General features: G+C 32.4%; 1 protein-coding gene across 2 annotated transcripts; it reads right to left on the bottom strand.

The window, feature by feature from the left end:
* Positions 1 to 209: 209 nt before the first annotated feature.
* LOC128557500 (uncharacterized) lies at positions 210 to 8,256 on the bottom strand. 2 transcript variants are annotated; one of them, XM_053544894.1, is made up of 2 exons: positions 8,147 to 8,256; positions 210 to 3,364 (listed from the first exon to the last, which is right to left on the bottom strand). In XM_053544894.1, the coding sequence occupies exon 2, from the start codon at positions 3,356 to 3,358 to the stop codon at positions 1,481 to 1,483; it is 1,878 nt and encodes a 625-aa protein (XP_053400869.1). In that variant the 5' UTR covers positions 3,359 to 3,364; positions 8,147 to 8,256; the 3' UTR covers positions 210 to 1,480. The 2 variants fall into 2 exon arrangements, with proteins under 2 accessions (XP_053400869.1, XP_053400874.1); XM_053544899.1 differs by lacking the exon at positions 8,147 to 8,256 and adding an exon at positions 7,969 to 8,108.
* Positions 8,257 to 16,799: the final 8,543 nt, after the last annotated feature.

Below are 16,799 nucleotides of genomic sequence, written 5' to 3'. Positions count from 1 at the left end.
GGAAACTGGCATCTCTTCCCTCATACCCTAGTGGGGATAGATTCCATCATGCAGGAATGAGGTGTCGAGAGTGATTAACAGAAGTTGTAGAATTTGCTTTTCGATGAGTCAATCGACCTAAACTAAATAAGTATAAACATTATAAACTTTTATATTATGATGTAAAAGTAAAGCAACTTACTGAATGATCTGCAAGAAATAACATAACACCTGCTCCTCCAACTGGCATTGAAGTTTTGTCAAAAATCACAGACAAGAATATTTGGTGATGAAATGTCACACATCAAACTTTGGAGACTGCCAAATGTCCATTTCTGAGGTTTTATTTCTTGGATACTGTGATACCATGGTAAATTGCAATTTCCCCTTGGTAGTTAAGAAGATGAACTTGACTTTAAGTGCATGTGTACCTAGTGAGTGCATACATGTGCACTTTACTGGAATCAATAGTACATGTATTGGGTTTTAATACAGTCTCTGTTCAGTGATTTTCAAAGATGTTTCACAGCTCTAGGTACATATGAACTCCTTTTAAGAACACCTCAACACCTTTTCTTCGAGTTCAAAGCCAAGTTCAAATAATTACAGACTTGTGTCTGTCAGTCATAAGTTATTTTTAACGAAAAACGTTCATACACCAGTCTCTTAAATTATATCTTACACATCAATAATCACGTCTGCTGACAGATATTCGATATACGATCCACAGTAAATATTGCCTGCCTTTTTTGGGGGGGAATTAGGTAATAACTTGGACATCTAATAGCCTTTTAAATATCATATACAATTGTACAGTTTCTGGGTGTCCTTCAAAGTCTGGTTCTTCAAAGTCTGTTTTTTTTAACATGAAAAGTTATACTCACAATAAAATAACAACAAAGAAGGTAAATACACTGAAGGCTTGCGTCAACAATCAACAATAGATTATCACATAAAGTTCAGCTTGTAACAAACATTTTCAGTATGCGCTAATTTCTCAAACATCCATGCGCGGAAACGTTCTTGCTCCTATTATCAAATTCTTATTGGCAATTCCGAGGTGAAAATCTTAATCAAATAACAATGGCACATATATCCAAGTATAAAAACACTTTGTATTGCACTTCACAAAATCCCAAGCACATGGCGTTATAAACAGATTATTAACATTTTGAGACTTCGAACAATGAAGAGTCTAGACAGTTTTCAATGTAGTTGATAATGCTCCGTTAATGGATCAAAACCTGAAAGACGATTAATTTCCTCCTGTTACGACCTGTAATTTCACACCATGTCTGGAATGTATTTCAAACTTATACTCACTTTTTCATTGAATTTTATGTGTCAATGTGATGATAATTATGGTGATGCAAGTTCTGTCGATAGCAAACTTGAAAGCAGTTTGGTACAAAATATGTGTGGTAACATAACTTACTTAGTTAATATACTTTCACCTCAGCAGCACTTATGAGCCTGAATGGAATTAAATGTTTTACATTTTTTAACAAAGAGAATCAAAATTTTGTTCTTTGTCATCATCACTAATAATGCAAGTGCCGTTTCTTTTCTCTTTACTATATTTATCCCTGTCAGTTTCAGTTCTGATTTCAATACTGTTAATTTCATTTGTTTTATCTAAACCTTTTTCATTTTTCAAACTCTCTGCATCATTCCTCAATCTCTCTGCAGTATGACATTCAATATCACATTTAGTAAAGTCGCCGGTTTTGTCAATTTTTACAGTGAGTATTTCTTCATTATCAACATCATTATCAAAATTATCATCTTTGGCATTTTCATCTAAAACTTTTGATTTGTCTTCAAAAATCTCAATACTGGCATTTAAATCTGTTGTTTCACCCTGTTTATCTAGTTCATTTTCAGTTTGAGCAATACTGGCCGAGTTGTTTGTTTCTTCACCATCAAAAACATCAATTTCCTTTGGCACTTCATCAAATTTCGCCCAATTGGCTTGTTCAGTTACTGCATCTGCAGCAATGACTTTAGAAATCTCTTCACTTTTATTCACCTTAAGAGACTTGGGACTGTATACATAGCGTGGAAGATTATGTGTGTCCTGACAAAACCGTCTTGGACTTCTTGGGGAACGCGCTGGTGACAACTTCGGAGATAAAGTTGGAGGAACTAAAATCCGTTTTGGTGACTGGTATTTATTACCATCTTCATCCAGAAGAATGGCTGATTTTGTATGTGTAAAAAGTAATTCCTCATTAAAACTGAATACCTGATTATCCCCTGATTCCCATGTTGCTGATTTCACTGTACGCCTTGGACTTTTTGTTCTTCCAGTCTCATCCAAGGGTAATTTTATTTTTAATTTTTCAAGACTACCCTTTGCAGGAGATTTTTCTGGTGAACTGATATTAACATATTCTTCTAAAGCTACAATATTAATAGGTGTTGTACTTCGAGGGCGTTCAATGGGAGTAGTTGTAACTTGCAAACGCTGTAGTCTTTTTTCATATGCTTTTTTCTTGGAAAGTTTAGCAGCGTCTTCCTTACTAAGAGGTGGGGGAATAACTGGCCGTGTAACTTTTGGTGAACTACAAGGTGTTGAATCAGAGTCCACAAAGTCTAAGCCGGGCGCAGAATTTGAAAAGCCAGCTCTTAAGTGCCTTGCACCAGCACCCCTTGTTGTAACAAAACCAGTTCTTATAAACCCACTGTCTGAATCAGAACTATCACTGTCACTGTCATAAGCCTTGCTTCTCAGTTTTACCACAGGCAGTGGTGACTGGTTTTCTGATTTTTCATAATCAGAAATATCTGAGAAGCTCTCAATCTTTTCATATTTCACGTTACTGGCTTTTTCTTTATGCTTTCTACCCTTTTGTTTAAGTTTTGTTTGTATTTCTTCAGCACTTGCATTATTTTCACTACTATTTGGGTCCATTAAATCACTTGGGGCTCCCTCAGGCTTATGACCACTGTTTTCTGTTTCACTGTTTAATGATTCATTATCAAACTGTGCAGATTCTTCTGTTGGTGTTGGTGTTTCCAATTCCTTTGCAACACTAGCATTTATATCACTTTTTAAGTGTTTGATAATTTTGTTGTCTACTATCTCTAGCTTGTTATTTTCCTTATTGTTTGCACTACTTTTTTCAGATTTCTGCTTACTTTCACTTCTAGAACATTTTTGTTCACTTATTTCTTCAATTCCCTTTTCAGGTTTATCACACCTTTCAGTTTTATCATTCTTTACTTCTTCTTTGTTTGGACTTTTCTTTGCAGTGTCTTCTTCCCAATCATCTAAATCAATTGTATCAAAAGTTGCTAGTGGTGCTTTGATTTCGTAAATAGTTTCTGTAGACCTTTTGGTACTATTTGGAACATCTGCCAAATATAGGTGTGCCATGATGATCTGAAATTAACGAGTCACAAATTAAACATGTTATCAACAAATTATCTTTTATCCATGTTCTCAAGTTAAGAAACTAATACAACATCAAAATAGTTCACTGTAAAGTTCTTGTATAACTTATTCGTACACCGGTATATGACTTTTAATAATAAAATTCCAACATAATTATTATATGAAAAATTGGAGTTGATGAAGTATTCTGATCCCTAGTTTTGTAACTTCACTCGACAAATCTGGCACCCATAATCCTAGACATGTAAATTAACAAATTTATATACATATATACAGTTTAGAAAATCAACCAAACAGATACCTGACATATTCATCCACACATAATATCATGTAATGTTGAGATTACCTAGGAAACAAAAATTCCAGAAAACTTTACACTATTGTGAAATAATAATTAATCTGCAGTTAACTTTACATCAGGAATGTCCCTTAAGAATTAAAACAGTGACCAGGAAAAGAGATTTCTCACCCACTGTGACTACTTCAAACAATTTCGGTTCTCAATGTTACACTAATCAAAACACTTAATTACTTTTTTAGGCATTACATTTCAATTTCAGAAACATTAAAGCTAGCATATGTATAGCACTACATTAACCTATCCAATAATTAAACTGTTATGGCTAGTTATCCTTCTCTTCTTTGCAAAATGTGGAGGAAAAACAGGAAAATATAGGATTTGCTGATTAAATGATAGAGCTATAATCTTCTTTCTTTGAAACAGTGATTTGTAGCTCTTACAACTTTCAGTTTCACTTCATGCTGTATTGTATTGCAATGATCTATCAGGATAACGCAGTAAAGTCTGAATTTACAAGATATTTTCTAACTGTCCTTATTCACGAAAGTGTTATTTTTGTTAACAGTTTTTATATTTGTTTCACAATTACAAGTTAGTCATACATTGTGAATATTCTACCGTATGAACCATTTACATTTTTAGAAAAAGCTTCATGACAATATACTATATGATTTTACCATAACAATTTGTTTAATAGTCTTTGTTATGTGAGATAGTAAAATAAAATGTTTGATTACAATCTTGATTCACTATATACAATTGACATAACTCTTCTTTCATTTCCTAATTGACAAATACTTACTTAAAGTACTTGGATGATTCAGTTTTAATCTGATGTTCAACTATAGTATACACACATTATTTACCTTACATGAGCGTATATAGAATAATTTTCAGAGAATTATAGGTACTTGTACAAGTCATGTAATTTCAGAAATTCTGCATTCCATCTACAATCATAGTTTTCAACAATTTACATAAACGTCATATAAGGTGCAGGAAAGATATGTCCGTATAGACCTTTTATGGCATTAAAAATGTAAAGTCACAGTTCAGTTTTATATTCTGGACATAGAGGAGTTTCATTAATGATTGAAGTAGAAGGCGGAAGTTGTGAAGTAGAGGGTTCACGGCATCTAGGGGTCCTTTCCCAGTTTAGACAAAGGGGGGAAAATCCCCTAAAGTTAGTGGGTCCTGGGAACAAGGCTTTGCCCCCCGCCCCCCCACCTCCTCCCCCACTTGTGAATGAAAGTGATATTAAGCAGTTTGCTTGGGGTAAAAACTTGCTCTTTGCTATCATTTTGTGACGAGTAAATGGGAATATTCTCAAACAATGTGTACACATGAAAGTGGAAGACATATAACTACGTTTGTCTAGCAGTATACATTCCTAGTGGGTTTAGACATTACACTAAAATTTAAGCCTGTCAGAGGTCCTATGAGCAATAATACTTCAGGTGGAATAAGAAAGACAATATCTACAGTTAAATTAAACTACTTTATACTCCTTCATACTTGTTTTCCTATTGCAACAGGAAAAGTAGTCCGGGCTTCAGACCACTATAGCAAGGGGAAATCCCCATTATAATGAAACACCTGAGCATAATGTTATGTATTTTTCACAATGTTGTTTTCAAATCCAGAAATTTGCTAAAGGAAACCAAGCTCAGCTATATAGATCTATGTATTTGAGTTTTTGACACCTTTTTACATAAAAAAATCTAAAGTTACTAGAAAAACTACAAGCCCAATACAGTTCTTAGTAGACTTAACTGCTGTACATACATGTATCAGGCCAGTACCCATACAGACTATCAGCAATACTGAATAGAAATTAATAATACAAAGTTCAAAATGTAATGTATTAAATAGTAATTCATCATTATAAAATGATATGGAGAACTGAAACACGGATAAAAACAAAATGTCAACTAATCATTTTTATCCGTCATTCACCAGCACTGGAACAACACTTAACTATGATGATTTAATATGTTAGATATTTTCATCTTAAAATAAAATACCAAGTGCTAGGCAAAAAATCAACAATTCTGCATCTGCTTACAATAAAAATGATTGCTGATGCCTGGAAACCTTCTCCCCACCACTCCCCCACTAGAACTAGCATCATGAATATATAGTCTAGTTACCAAAGACCAAACATTTAAGGAATATGGACAAAATCATCCCCTCCCTCTGCACAATTTGACCAAGTCAGACAAATCCCTCTTTCCATTTTTTCCAACTATATCCAAATGTTCGCTTCATTTTATTTACAACTGTTCATTATCACCTTATAAATTGTACTTTTTTTTCATTTCTGTTCATATTTATGTAAAGTTTTTATTCAACAAAATCAAAGAGGTATGTTTTTCTGCTTCGTCAAACTCAACAGCAATAATATGCCATTACCATGAAACATCACTTGCAAAGAAAATAAGTTGATTAAAGACTGCACACACATAATTCTAAAGAAAATCAATTACTTATAGAAATTCTGGATTTTGAAACATTGGCTTAAAGGGAATAATGACTTTATATTTCATTCCGAGCATGAACTTCATCAATAAGACCTGTCATATAAAACTCAATGTTTTATGTTCATTTCAATGCTATGTCAGGTCTTAGCATTCAACTGCATTTACATGCAGCATAAATTCTGCTGCCGATGTACAGATTTGATCTGTAGCATTGTGGACATACTACTAGACAAAGAAGACGGAAAGTTGTACACCTAGTGTGAAATCATAGTTGTGCTTTAATATGGCAGCAATTGAAAGTATTTTGTTACTTTATTTTTGTTATTTATTATCAGATTAAATAATCCAGTTATCCTCTAAGTATTACTTTTAAAAAGAGGCACAATTTTAACACAGGGTGTTCCAAATGTACACACATTGCATAATTATCAGAATCACTTTTTGAATGAAGGGATTGTCTTTTTTTTCCTATCCCAGTGTTTTTTCCCACTATTTTGGGAATGGAGCTGGTGTCTTAAAACACCCAAGTTGGGATTTTTTATTTCAGGATTAATGAACTAACAATATTTTATGGTAAAGATACGGTAGTAAAGTTATCAATATATATCTGTTGGTTGAAAACAAGAAAAAAATATTCTATAAGCAAACATGTATCTGATTCTCTGATTGAGCTTGCAATACATAGACATGACTGTGTCATGTGTTTCATCATCACTTAAGATCATTGTCTGAATCTGTCATGCAGATTCCAGCCACTGATCCCGTTACTGTTAGTTTTTCTATATCTTGTCTTTCAGTTTTACTTTGACTAGACGTAGCCATTGTAGGTGTGGTAATCTGAGCAGTAGACGAATCTATAGTTTTAAGGTCTCTCGAGATCTGACAAACAAAAGATCAATTTTTGCATACTATTCATGTCATTTTTATTTATTTTCTTAGTACAATACTTACTTTTGCTGTTGATGTTTATGATCAACAGACACTTACATTATCATGCCTTTCAATGATGAGGTTTAAGGGGAAGTAATTACAATTTACTGTAATAACATTGACCTAATGGATTTTGGAGCTCTATTTTCATGCCATACTGTGAACATTTTCAGCCATTTTTTTTAAACTTTCAACTGGGAATTTTAAAGGTAAAATTGGGAAAAAACATACTTTTTTTCATTAGGAATGCAAAACGACCCCCAAAAAACGGTAAAGAGAGAACATAAAATTTAATGTCAATAAATTTTCATTTTTTAAAACAGATTTTTAAGATTTATACAAATACTAATAAAAAAATATAAATTATGACAAAAATAAATCAAAATAACGATATATATTTTTAGCATGAAATAAGTTTTTGTCTACTACTGATTAAATTTAATTTGTACCTTCCATGGTGATTCCACAAATTGCAAAAACAAAGTGTAAATAAGCAGTGTAAAAAAAAAATGAAATGACATTTCCTGGATACTACAGGTTGTCAATCCTTTCAACCTTGCAATGACTGGATGATAAAACTGAGTACCACTACCAGCTTTGAAAAGTTTTAAGGGTAAAATCAAAGTTAACTGTCAGAATTTATCATGTGAGTAAAATTGATATGCTACACTGCTTGGACAGTCATTGACAGTAAAAAATGTAAAATGTCAGAATATTTAATGGTGAGATTGTTGAACAATAAATGACAACTTCTTTCAGATCTTATTATTTGGACTTGTAAGTTCACCAAGAGATGTGAAAACACAAAATGTGAAAATGAAATTTTGAATTTCATGCATCACCTAAGCTCAACGACTTAAGAAAAGGCTCAGAAAACATACCTTTCAGTTTATCCATATTTGCTTAAATGAAAATTCCGTTACAGAGGCAAAACCTTATTGGATCAACAAGTGTCAAATTGGATTCTGCACAAGACGTATCCTGTCAAGAACATAGATCTAATTATGAAAATCAATCAGCTGTTGCGCTAAACATCAAAAGCATTCAATAAATACTGACCTGTTGAGTGTATTGCACAATGCTTTACATTATTGTTACTAAACATAGTACAATAACGGCAGAATTATTGATCCAAAGTGACCTCAACTCAGCTTCCTTGCCACCATTTTGTGTTTACGGATATGACGTAACGGAATTCCCAAAGCCTCGATTTAGAATGACATTTGCGCGGGAAATTCTCGATTTTACAAACCTGTGTCTATTACCGATCTAGTATCATATCATGAGTATATTAGTCAGGTTAACAAAATTTTGTAAAACTCTGCTATCTAAATTTCATAGTGTCTTCCTTTTAATTACACACTTGTCTGTAAATGTTAAGTGATTGATTTTTATTAAAAACATAACATTACTAATGTGAAACTATTGTTTAATTCAAGATATGTTAGTATTTTAGATCTACTTAGGTTAGCAAAATTCTGTAAAGTTGTACTATCTAAATTGCAATAGTGTCTTTCTTATTACACTTCTGTTTGTAAATGCTAACTTTGTTTTTGGTCTCTCTGAATATGGTACTGTACTGTGTAGATGTCTCTGTATTTTAAGGTTTTTGGATTACGACTCTAGTATTCTGTGATGATCCACATGACTTTGGTGCAATTATCATCTAGTCAATCCATTTAATATTTCTTATTTCTCACCTTTTTGGGCTTTGTGGATGGTGCAGACTGCTGGAGTTGTACTTCCAAATATTTTTATACCAATGTAAGTCCAGTTACATATAGCCATTAACAATCGTAGTTATATGTATTGCTCAATCTTGTGTAATATAATTGTGTAACATGTATGCACACACCCCGGTTAGGGGTCATGTTCTTATGAATAAACTTGAAACTTGTCTGTGCTAGATAAAAATCAAGTCGTGCCGTACGTGTTTGTATATGAGACTCTATATTCTATATCTACGAGTATGGCATGTCAAACGTTGCTAAATTATATATGTATCATTATTATTATTGTATGTTTGTTATTGTTATTTAATGTCTTGTCATTCATATTCTAAAAGTCATTATTAATTTGTTATTCTATATTTCGTTATTCTTATTGTATCTTTGATATTGTTATTCAATGTCGTGTCATTCATATTCTAAGACTTACCATTGTTATAGTATATGTCGTTATTCTTATTGTATGTTCGATATTCTTATGGTAAAAGTCATTACTGTTATTCTATATTTCGTTATTCCTATTGTATCTCTTTGATATTGTTATTCAATGTCGTGTCATTCATATTCTAAGTAATATCATTGTTATTGTATATGTCGTTATTCTTATTGTATGTTCGATATTCTTATGGTAAAAGTCATCATTGTTGTTCAATATCTGACGATTCTATTTACAAAACGTGTCATTCTTATTTGTATAATTTGTATAGCGTCGCTGTGCTATTTATATCGCGTGTGCTATTTATATCGCGGGAAATCCCACATACAATAAGAATATCAAGCTTACAAAAACAATAATGAATATACAACAACAATAACGTCTTTTACAATAAGAATATCGAACATACAATAAGAATAACGACATATAGAATAACAATGGTAACACTTAGAATATGAATGACACGACATTGAATGACAATAACAAACATACAATAATAATAACATAATATATAATTTAGCAACGTTTAATATGCCATATACGAGAACTAATTTAAGTGGCGAACATTTTGATGTATCTTTTTGCACAAATTCACGTTCTTTATAAAATGTAAACTTCGCAACTATTTTTCTATGTCTGCCTTCGCAGTTTTTTTGAGCCCATTCTGTTGCATTTGATCGACTAGATCCTGTTCTCATTCCATTTCCTTTACCATAAACCTTTTCTATTCATTTTCACAGTTTTCTGTCGGGGCCTCCGGGATATTCCCGAACACTAAATTGTTTCTCATTGACTGTGATAGTAAATACACAATCTCGTTTTGTAACATTACGCTCTTGTTCTAAATGTACAACTTTGTTACTCACTAGACCGAAAGAAAAAAAATATGTTGATTCGCATTTCTCTTCTAACGTGCACATCCGTTTATCCGTCCGTACTCATTTATCTTGAACAAAAGCCAATATCATCTTTATTTCCTGGTCAAACTTATCCACTTTTTGTTCTAATCTTTCTAAAGTAGTGAATCGTTTATCAACATCTACCAGTTTGTTATTGATTGACAGTAAAACAGACACAATATCTGAATTTGAAGGTTGGCCTCCTTCCCGTTCCGTGTGGGTTCCTTTGTCTGAGCTCATGGTTGTACCATTACAATTAGGAATGGCTTCTAAGCGAAATAGATCATCTAAATTCAAGCTCAGATCTTCATAATACACTACTCAAATCAACAGTCTCGGGTGAATTTGAAAATATTCCCGCTTTGCAGAAACTTCTATTGTTTAATTGTCATCACTTTTTTACGTTTTTCCCGTCGTTCACGTTCCGATTTACCCATCTAATACTTTTCAACATATATATTTGTCTATCAGTGATTGTCTTATACACAACTTTATTCACTCACTCATGCATTTAGGGTAAACTTGTGTGGGGACGCACTTGTACAATGAAACGCTTTGAAATCGCAGTTTTTAATGTTCTGGAATATTATAGATAAATTAATAAATTTGATAACAACATAATTTTGACCTTTTATGTTCAATATTTAATGTTAAAACCATTCATGTGTGTAAATAAAGTTGAATGACTTCGCATGGAAATCACTTTTTATTTGCATCTGCGATAATTCTATGCGATTTGTGAAGTACAAAATAATGAAAACTCTTCCTTTACAACTCATTACCTAAGTAAGATACCTGAAATATGCCAGACACATTTTTACAATGTACTAATATTGTGCAAGTACTACACAATAAAAATTTTAAACTTGAGTCTAGTTGTTCGTCCTTCTGCTATATCAGATTAATGTTTAAGAAGACTTGCTACAGAATGTAAATACTGATCCAAATATGTTTTGGAAATCTTTTGGTGAAACTGAAGTTAGATACCAGAATAAAATCTATACATATGGAAGTTGTGTCTGAAAATGATTAAATTGTTAAAGATAAGATAGCTGTCTTAGATAAATGGAAGTCTAGTTTTTCAGATTTATATAATGTATTTGACAAAGACAATACTGCCGTTGAGGAAATATATAATGAAAATGATGGTGCTTTGGAGATAGACGTATTAGCATGCAGGAAGTCCGCAAACTTATATTTCTAAAGCAAAAAGAGGAAAGTATCCAGAATTAATGCTTTCCCATATGAGATATTTAAAAAAAAAGATACTTCTGTTTCATACTAGTATTTACATGTTTTATTTAAAGATACCCAATGGCCATCTTTTCCGGACAGGACCAGTTTCCGGACACATGTAATATCCGCTTTATTTCGTTGTTATTTATGTAATTGTTTCATCTAGATCATTTACATGTTTGTTCTTCATGTCTACAACAAACCACTATTTTATAAAGCTGTACATTGTTTTGTATAATGTTTGGGTTTTTGATGATAACTCACCTGCGTTTACAAAACAACTTTCTGTCTTAACGGGGCATGAAGATAGCATTGCGCATGCGCAGTAGTATACACATGCCGAGGTATCAAGTGGGGAAGAAATAATCAAACTACATAATGATTGTCTGCTGATAACATGTTCTACTTTTAATTTCACGCTAAAAGTTACGTAACATGCAGGGCTGTCGAGTTTTTGCACTAATTTTATACTATATCTATTGGAATTATCAAAAATTCGTATAAGACGAAATTTGAGTTTTTTATAGTCAACCTCGGTTTGCTTTCGTAGCTGCTATTGAACGTTAGGTTATGTTTCATGTGCAATTTTGAAGAGATGAATGATAAAGAAATGTGTAGAAATAGTTTAATTACTTATTTTGATATCAAATTAACAACAAAACACCGTCAAAGTATTTGTCCGGATACTGGTTTACCTGACTGGGAAAATAACTTATTTTAGTGACCCCATTTGAGGCCTCATGGAACCCATATTATACGTCACAACGCGATGCTGATTACAACATCGGATGTGGAAGGAGCTGAAATTTGTACAGTGTGGGCTTCATTTATGTCAAATATTATTTGTGGGAATAATGGAGCCGAAATATGAAAATGTGTCCGGAAAATGGTTCCCAACCAGTATATCTTCCTGTATTAAAGTAAACCAACTGTTTCCAAACAGACTGGTTTAAAGTTACAAGAGATTTGAGACAAGGCTGTGGCCTGTCTCCGGTTTTATTCAGTTTCTTTATTAATGATTTAGCAATGAAGATGAAAAGTCTAGGATATGATATTACTATTGAAAATGGTGAAAATGTCTTATTTTACACTGTGCCGATGACATTATTCTATCGTCCGAGAACGAAAACGATTGAATGGACCATTGAAAACCGTATTTTTTAATCCAAACAAGAGTAATATAGTTCATTTTAGACCACGACATATACCGATTGAATCTTTGCTGGATAATAATGAAAGACTTTGCCCATGTCGAGGATGAAAACTTTAATTTGTCATCATGGAATGCCAATTGGTATAGTGATCTAAGACAAGAAATATTTAGAAAAGTATGTTCTACAAAAGCAGTTATTACTCTGAAAATGACAGTTTTTAAAACTGAAACTGAAACTGAATAATTTGATTAAACGCCTATTTTTATACAATGCCATATTCAGTGACGTTGTACATAAAAAAAATATTAATAATGACAATAATAATAATATCAGCCCTATTTTAACACAGTCATGACCGCACCCCTCCCCTTGAGGTCATTTAGCGTGCGAATACTAGTGCTTAAAATATCACATGGTACGCCCAGACGGGCTCTTGTTCGTTATACAGTTTAAACCTACTTTCTTATTTGAAAAAGAAAATAATTTGTATGTAAATAAAATAGTTAGTAAATGTACAGACGATTTTATATTATATGATTTTTATGAATGAAACACCGCATTATGTTTTTCTTTTAAGTACCAAATTGAATGCAGATTTTGGTAACAGTCTGTAAATGAATGTTTTATCTCTTGGTCACGTTAATCAAGTAGGGACTGCGTGTAGCTCTCTCAGTTGCAGTAATCTAAACTTTAAAATGGCACCGCTTTAATAAATATGTTTAATAGATTTTACATAGTAATGACAGGATATGAAATAATTATCATAATAAAAAGTGTATTTTAAAACTATGTCTGGCCTTTTATTGTAGCAGTCAATTTTGTTTGAGACTTTTATAGAGAATATAATACAACTGCCGGACTCGAAAAAAAACAAAACACTTCTTATTTCACAGATGTGGATATTTTTAATGTCGTGATTTTCACACGAGGGATAATTTTACAAAACCATTAAAAATTTCGATATACTTCATTCAAAACAGTTGATTTTGTATACATTTTGTATTTTAAAAACGACACATTATGCTTATTATAGTGAAGTATTTTAAAATTATTTTCACTCTAACCTCATTCTCAAAATGGATAATAAAATAACAAAATTGGCTTAAGGCGAGCCCTTTGATTAACTCCACACCAGTCAAGGTTAATGTGCACAAATATGGGCAAAATAAACCTCAAAATTATTATACAGGCATCAACAATTACAAGAAAATTCTGCTAATCGGGTATTAGGTGGAAGCCAGTTTCTTAACAAATTTTGCGTCATTTTGTTACTTTCATTTCCACTGTGGGCGCCTTCTCACGAACATATAGACGTGATTATGCAATTAATCTTTATGAAATGTTATACAAGTAAAAAGTGACATATCACGCTACGTCCAGATAATAACAAATAATTGAAAAGCCCAGAAAAGTCAAAGTCTTATTTCCACTATGTTGATGTAGTGATGATGAACTTGTACTGCTTAAATGAATAAAATTCTGTTCTGTTCTGCTCTGTTCTATTCTGTTATGTAACGCGACTAAATTATTGTATGTATTAATGCGTACTATGTACTTATAAATAAATATATATATGTATTAAGAAAAGAGAACAATTAGGATGGAATGCCAACCACCAATTTTTCAACGGACTGTTATGAAATTTTCAAAATTTAAACAGACTGGTTTTCTATAATTCTCCATTTTGCTTCTGTTAATCTTTAAACATGACCGATAACGTCGAATTTTTCAGGTATTTTAAGCAGCGTTTTCATGATAAAGGTTTATTTTCAAATTTGTCTTATAAAAACATCTTTCCAATGATACACAATTTGTCAAGTTTATTTCGACGTCACATTGGAGGCAACCGATTTAGGAACATAATATTGATAATTATCTTTGAAAGGAATTGGAAGAGAAATTGGGGAGATATATATTTTATTTTATTCAAGTAACAATTTATCTACGACGGCTATTGTTAATGAAGGAAAGAAATAAACTTGTAGACTGTAGAAAAGGTTTTGTTAATAAACTGAATCCTTTTAACTTCAATGGGTTACAGGTTTTGGAAATAGCATTACCTAATGCAAAAATTCACAAATTTCTTTCAAAAGCCGACATTTATCAGCGTCGTATAAGTCAAAATTCAAATTGCCTTACAACATTATCATATTGTCAATATTACCATGTTGACACCACTTTTCTGTATATTATAATGCACGATTTCTGAAATATATTGTTATCACGTGCTGGAGATTTATGTTTTAGATTACCAACTAATACCTAATTTGCCGAGTTTTCGTGTTGTCGTGTTTTCTCCCCGCCGACACGAAAACACGAAAACTCGACAAATAAAGGGCACCGATACGACAAATTTATACAAAGTCGACAAATTAGGTATTTGTCGAGTTTTCGAGTTTTCGTGTTGTCGTGTTTTCGCCCCGCCGACACGAAAACACGAAATGGCAGAAATCAGTTACCATAGTTATTGGCTAACGCTATGCTACAAGGTCAGCATGGGTGTATCACAAGACCAAAGTAAGGTCTATGTCTTGTGATATAAATAGTAAGAAGAATTTGCAGTAAAGTTTCGATAATTGCAAAGAAAAGGATAAGGAGAAGACAAAGTCAGATAAGTTCAGTTATTTTCATATGTAATATACTGGTTAACACTCGCTGTATGGCTTTGTCTGGCTATTGGGTGTAATGCAGCTAACTTGGAACACAGGAAACATTTTTTATCATCATTTTGGTATGAAGAACCAGTTTTTTTGCTCAGCTAGTAATATGAGGCAACTTCTAGCCGCTAATGGATAGTATTCTATTTAATTTAATTCCAGCTTGACTATCTTGTCTACGGTCTACCCAAAATATGTATTATGTAAATGCTAAAACGCTTCAGCTATTTGTTCATTAACCGGCGATGCATTTCTGCGTAAATATTAACTGGTTCAAAATAGTTATCCATCTTAGTTTGACCATGTGTCATCTCCTTTATAAACACTATCATTATTATTATTATACTAGATTTATCATGAAGGAATTCTTACCTTAATCAGTGTTAATACGAGAAAAAGAAAACAAAATATTAGTTACAGACAAATGGATGTCTTTAGAAACTGTTGAACGTCCCAAATTCTACTAGACAAAACTTTTTTTGTGTGCAATGGTATCTAAAGATGTTCAAAATGCTCCATGCTATCACGACTGTATGCTTCTTTGAACCGCATCAAGACAGTTGGATTTTTTCTTTTCATTCTTTTTATCTTGTCAAGGAGGAATATTTTCCCCATGGCCTTCTATGTTCTATGTGTCGGGAAGGTTTGTTAAGCAATATTGACAGTCAAATTTGCTTGCTGTCACATTTAGTGTTCCTTTGTGTCAGTACTGATTAAACTGACTACCACAGAAGTCACCATAAATTCAGTTCACCTGATACAAAAGACATGTTTTCAAATAAAAAATGTTTTATATATATATATATATATATATATATATATATATATATATATATATATATATATATATATATATATATATATATATATATATTTAGTTCAACTTGTAAGGAATAAACAGCAGCAGACTTCTGTGTTTTACAATTATTTTAATTCTTCACTGCAAGCGCTTTCAATACATATATCTTCAGGCAGTTTACATTTTGAAATAATGTACAATGACGTCACGTGATACACCCATGCTGACCTTGTATCAACGTTAATATATATATACATGTATATATATATATATTTTTTTTTGTATTGGTCATCAAGACGTTCTGATGACATAATATTGTTTGATAAACCGGACGTGATGGCGTAACGTCCTTTATCCGGGAAACGAAGAGTAAAACCTGGAATTGATATACGGGTTAAGAAATCGGGAAATTGCCATTCAGGCAATCTCAGAGATACTTTTCCTGGCATATTCATCAAAGTCAAGGGTCTTGGTAATATCATTTGTGACGAAAATGGCATTAAAATGTCATGATTTATGAAAATCCTAATAAAGCTGCACCTAACAATGGATTTTTTGTGTGTGGACAAAACACGAGTTGCCAAATGTTGAACGATTAAATCACCGGTTCGTTGAGTTGGGTGTGTGAAATATGGTCAAATTGTTCAAACATTGGAGTGCCTAATAACTGGAACAGTATACTTGATAGGTCAAAACTGGAGATATGAAGGAAACATAAACAAATGTATTATTAATTCACCTTTTAATCTGACTTTAATTTGGCTTCAGAAAATCAAAGAACCAGAAATACCTTGGGAATGACAA

Source organism: Mercenaria mercenaria, chromosome 1 (assembly GCF_021730395.1).
Source record: "Mercenaria mercenaria strain notata chromosome 1, MADL_Memer_1, whole genome shotgun sequence".
Classification (NCBI taxonomy): Eukaryota; Metazoa; Mollusca; class Bivalvia; order Venerida; family Veneridae; genus Mercenaria; species Mercenaria mercenaria.
The sequence above is the reverse complement of the archived record's forward strand: the minus strand, read 5'-3'. Positions and strand labels throughout refer to the sequence as shown.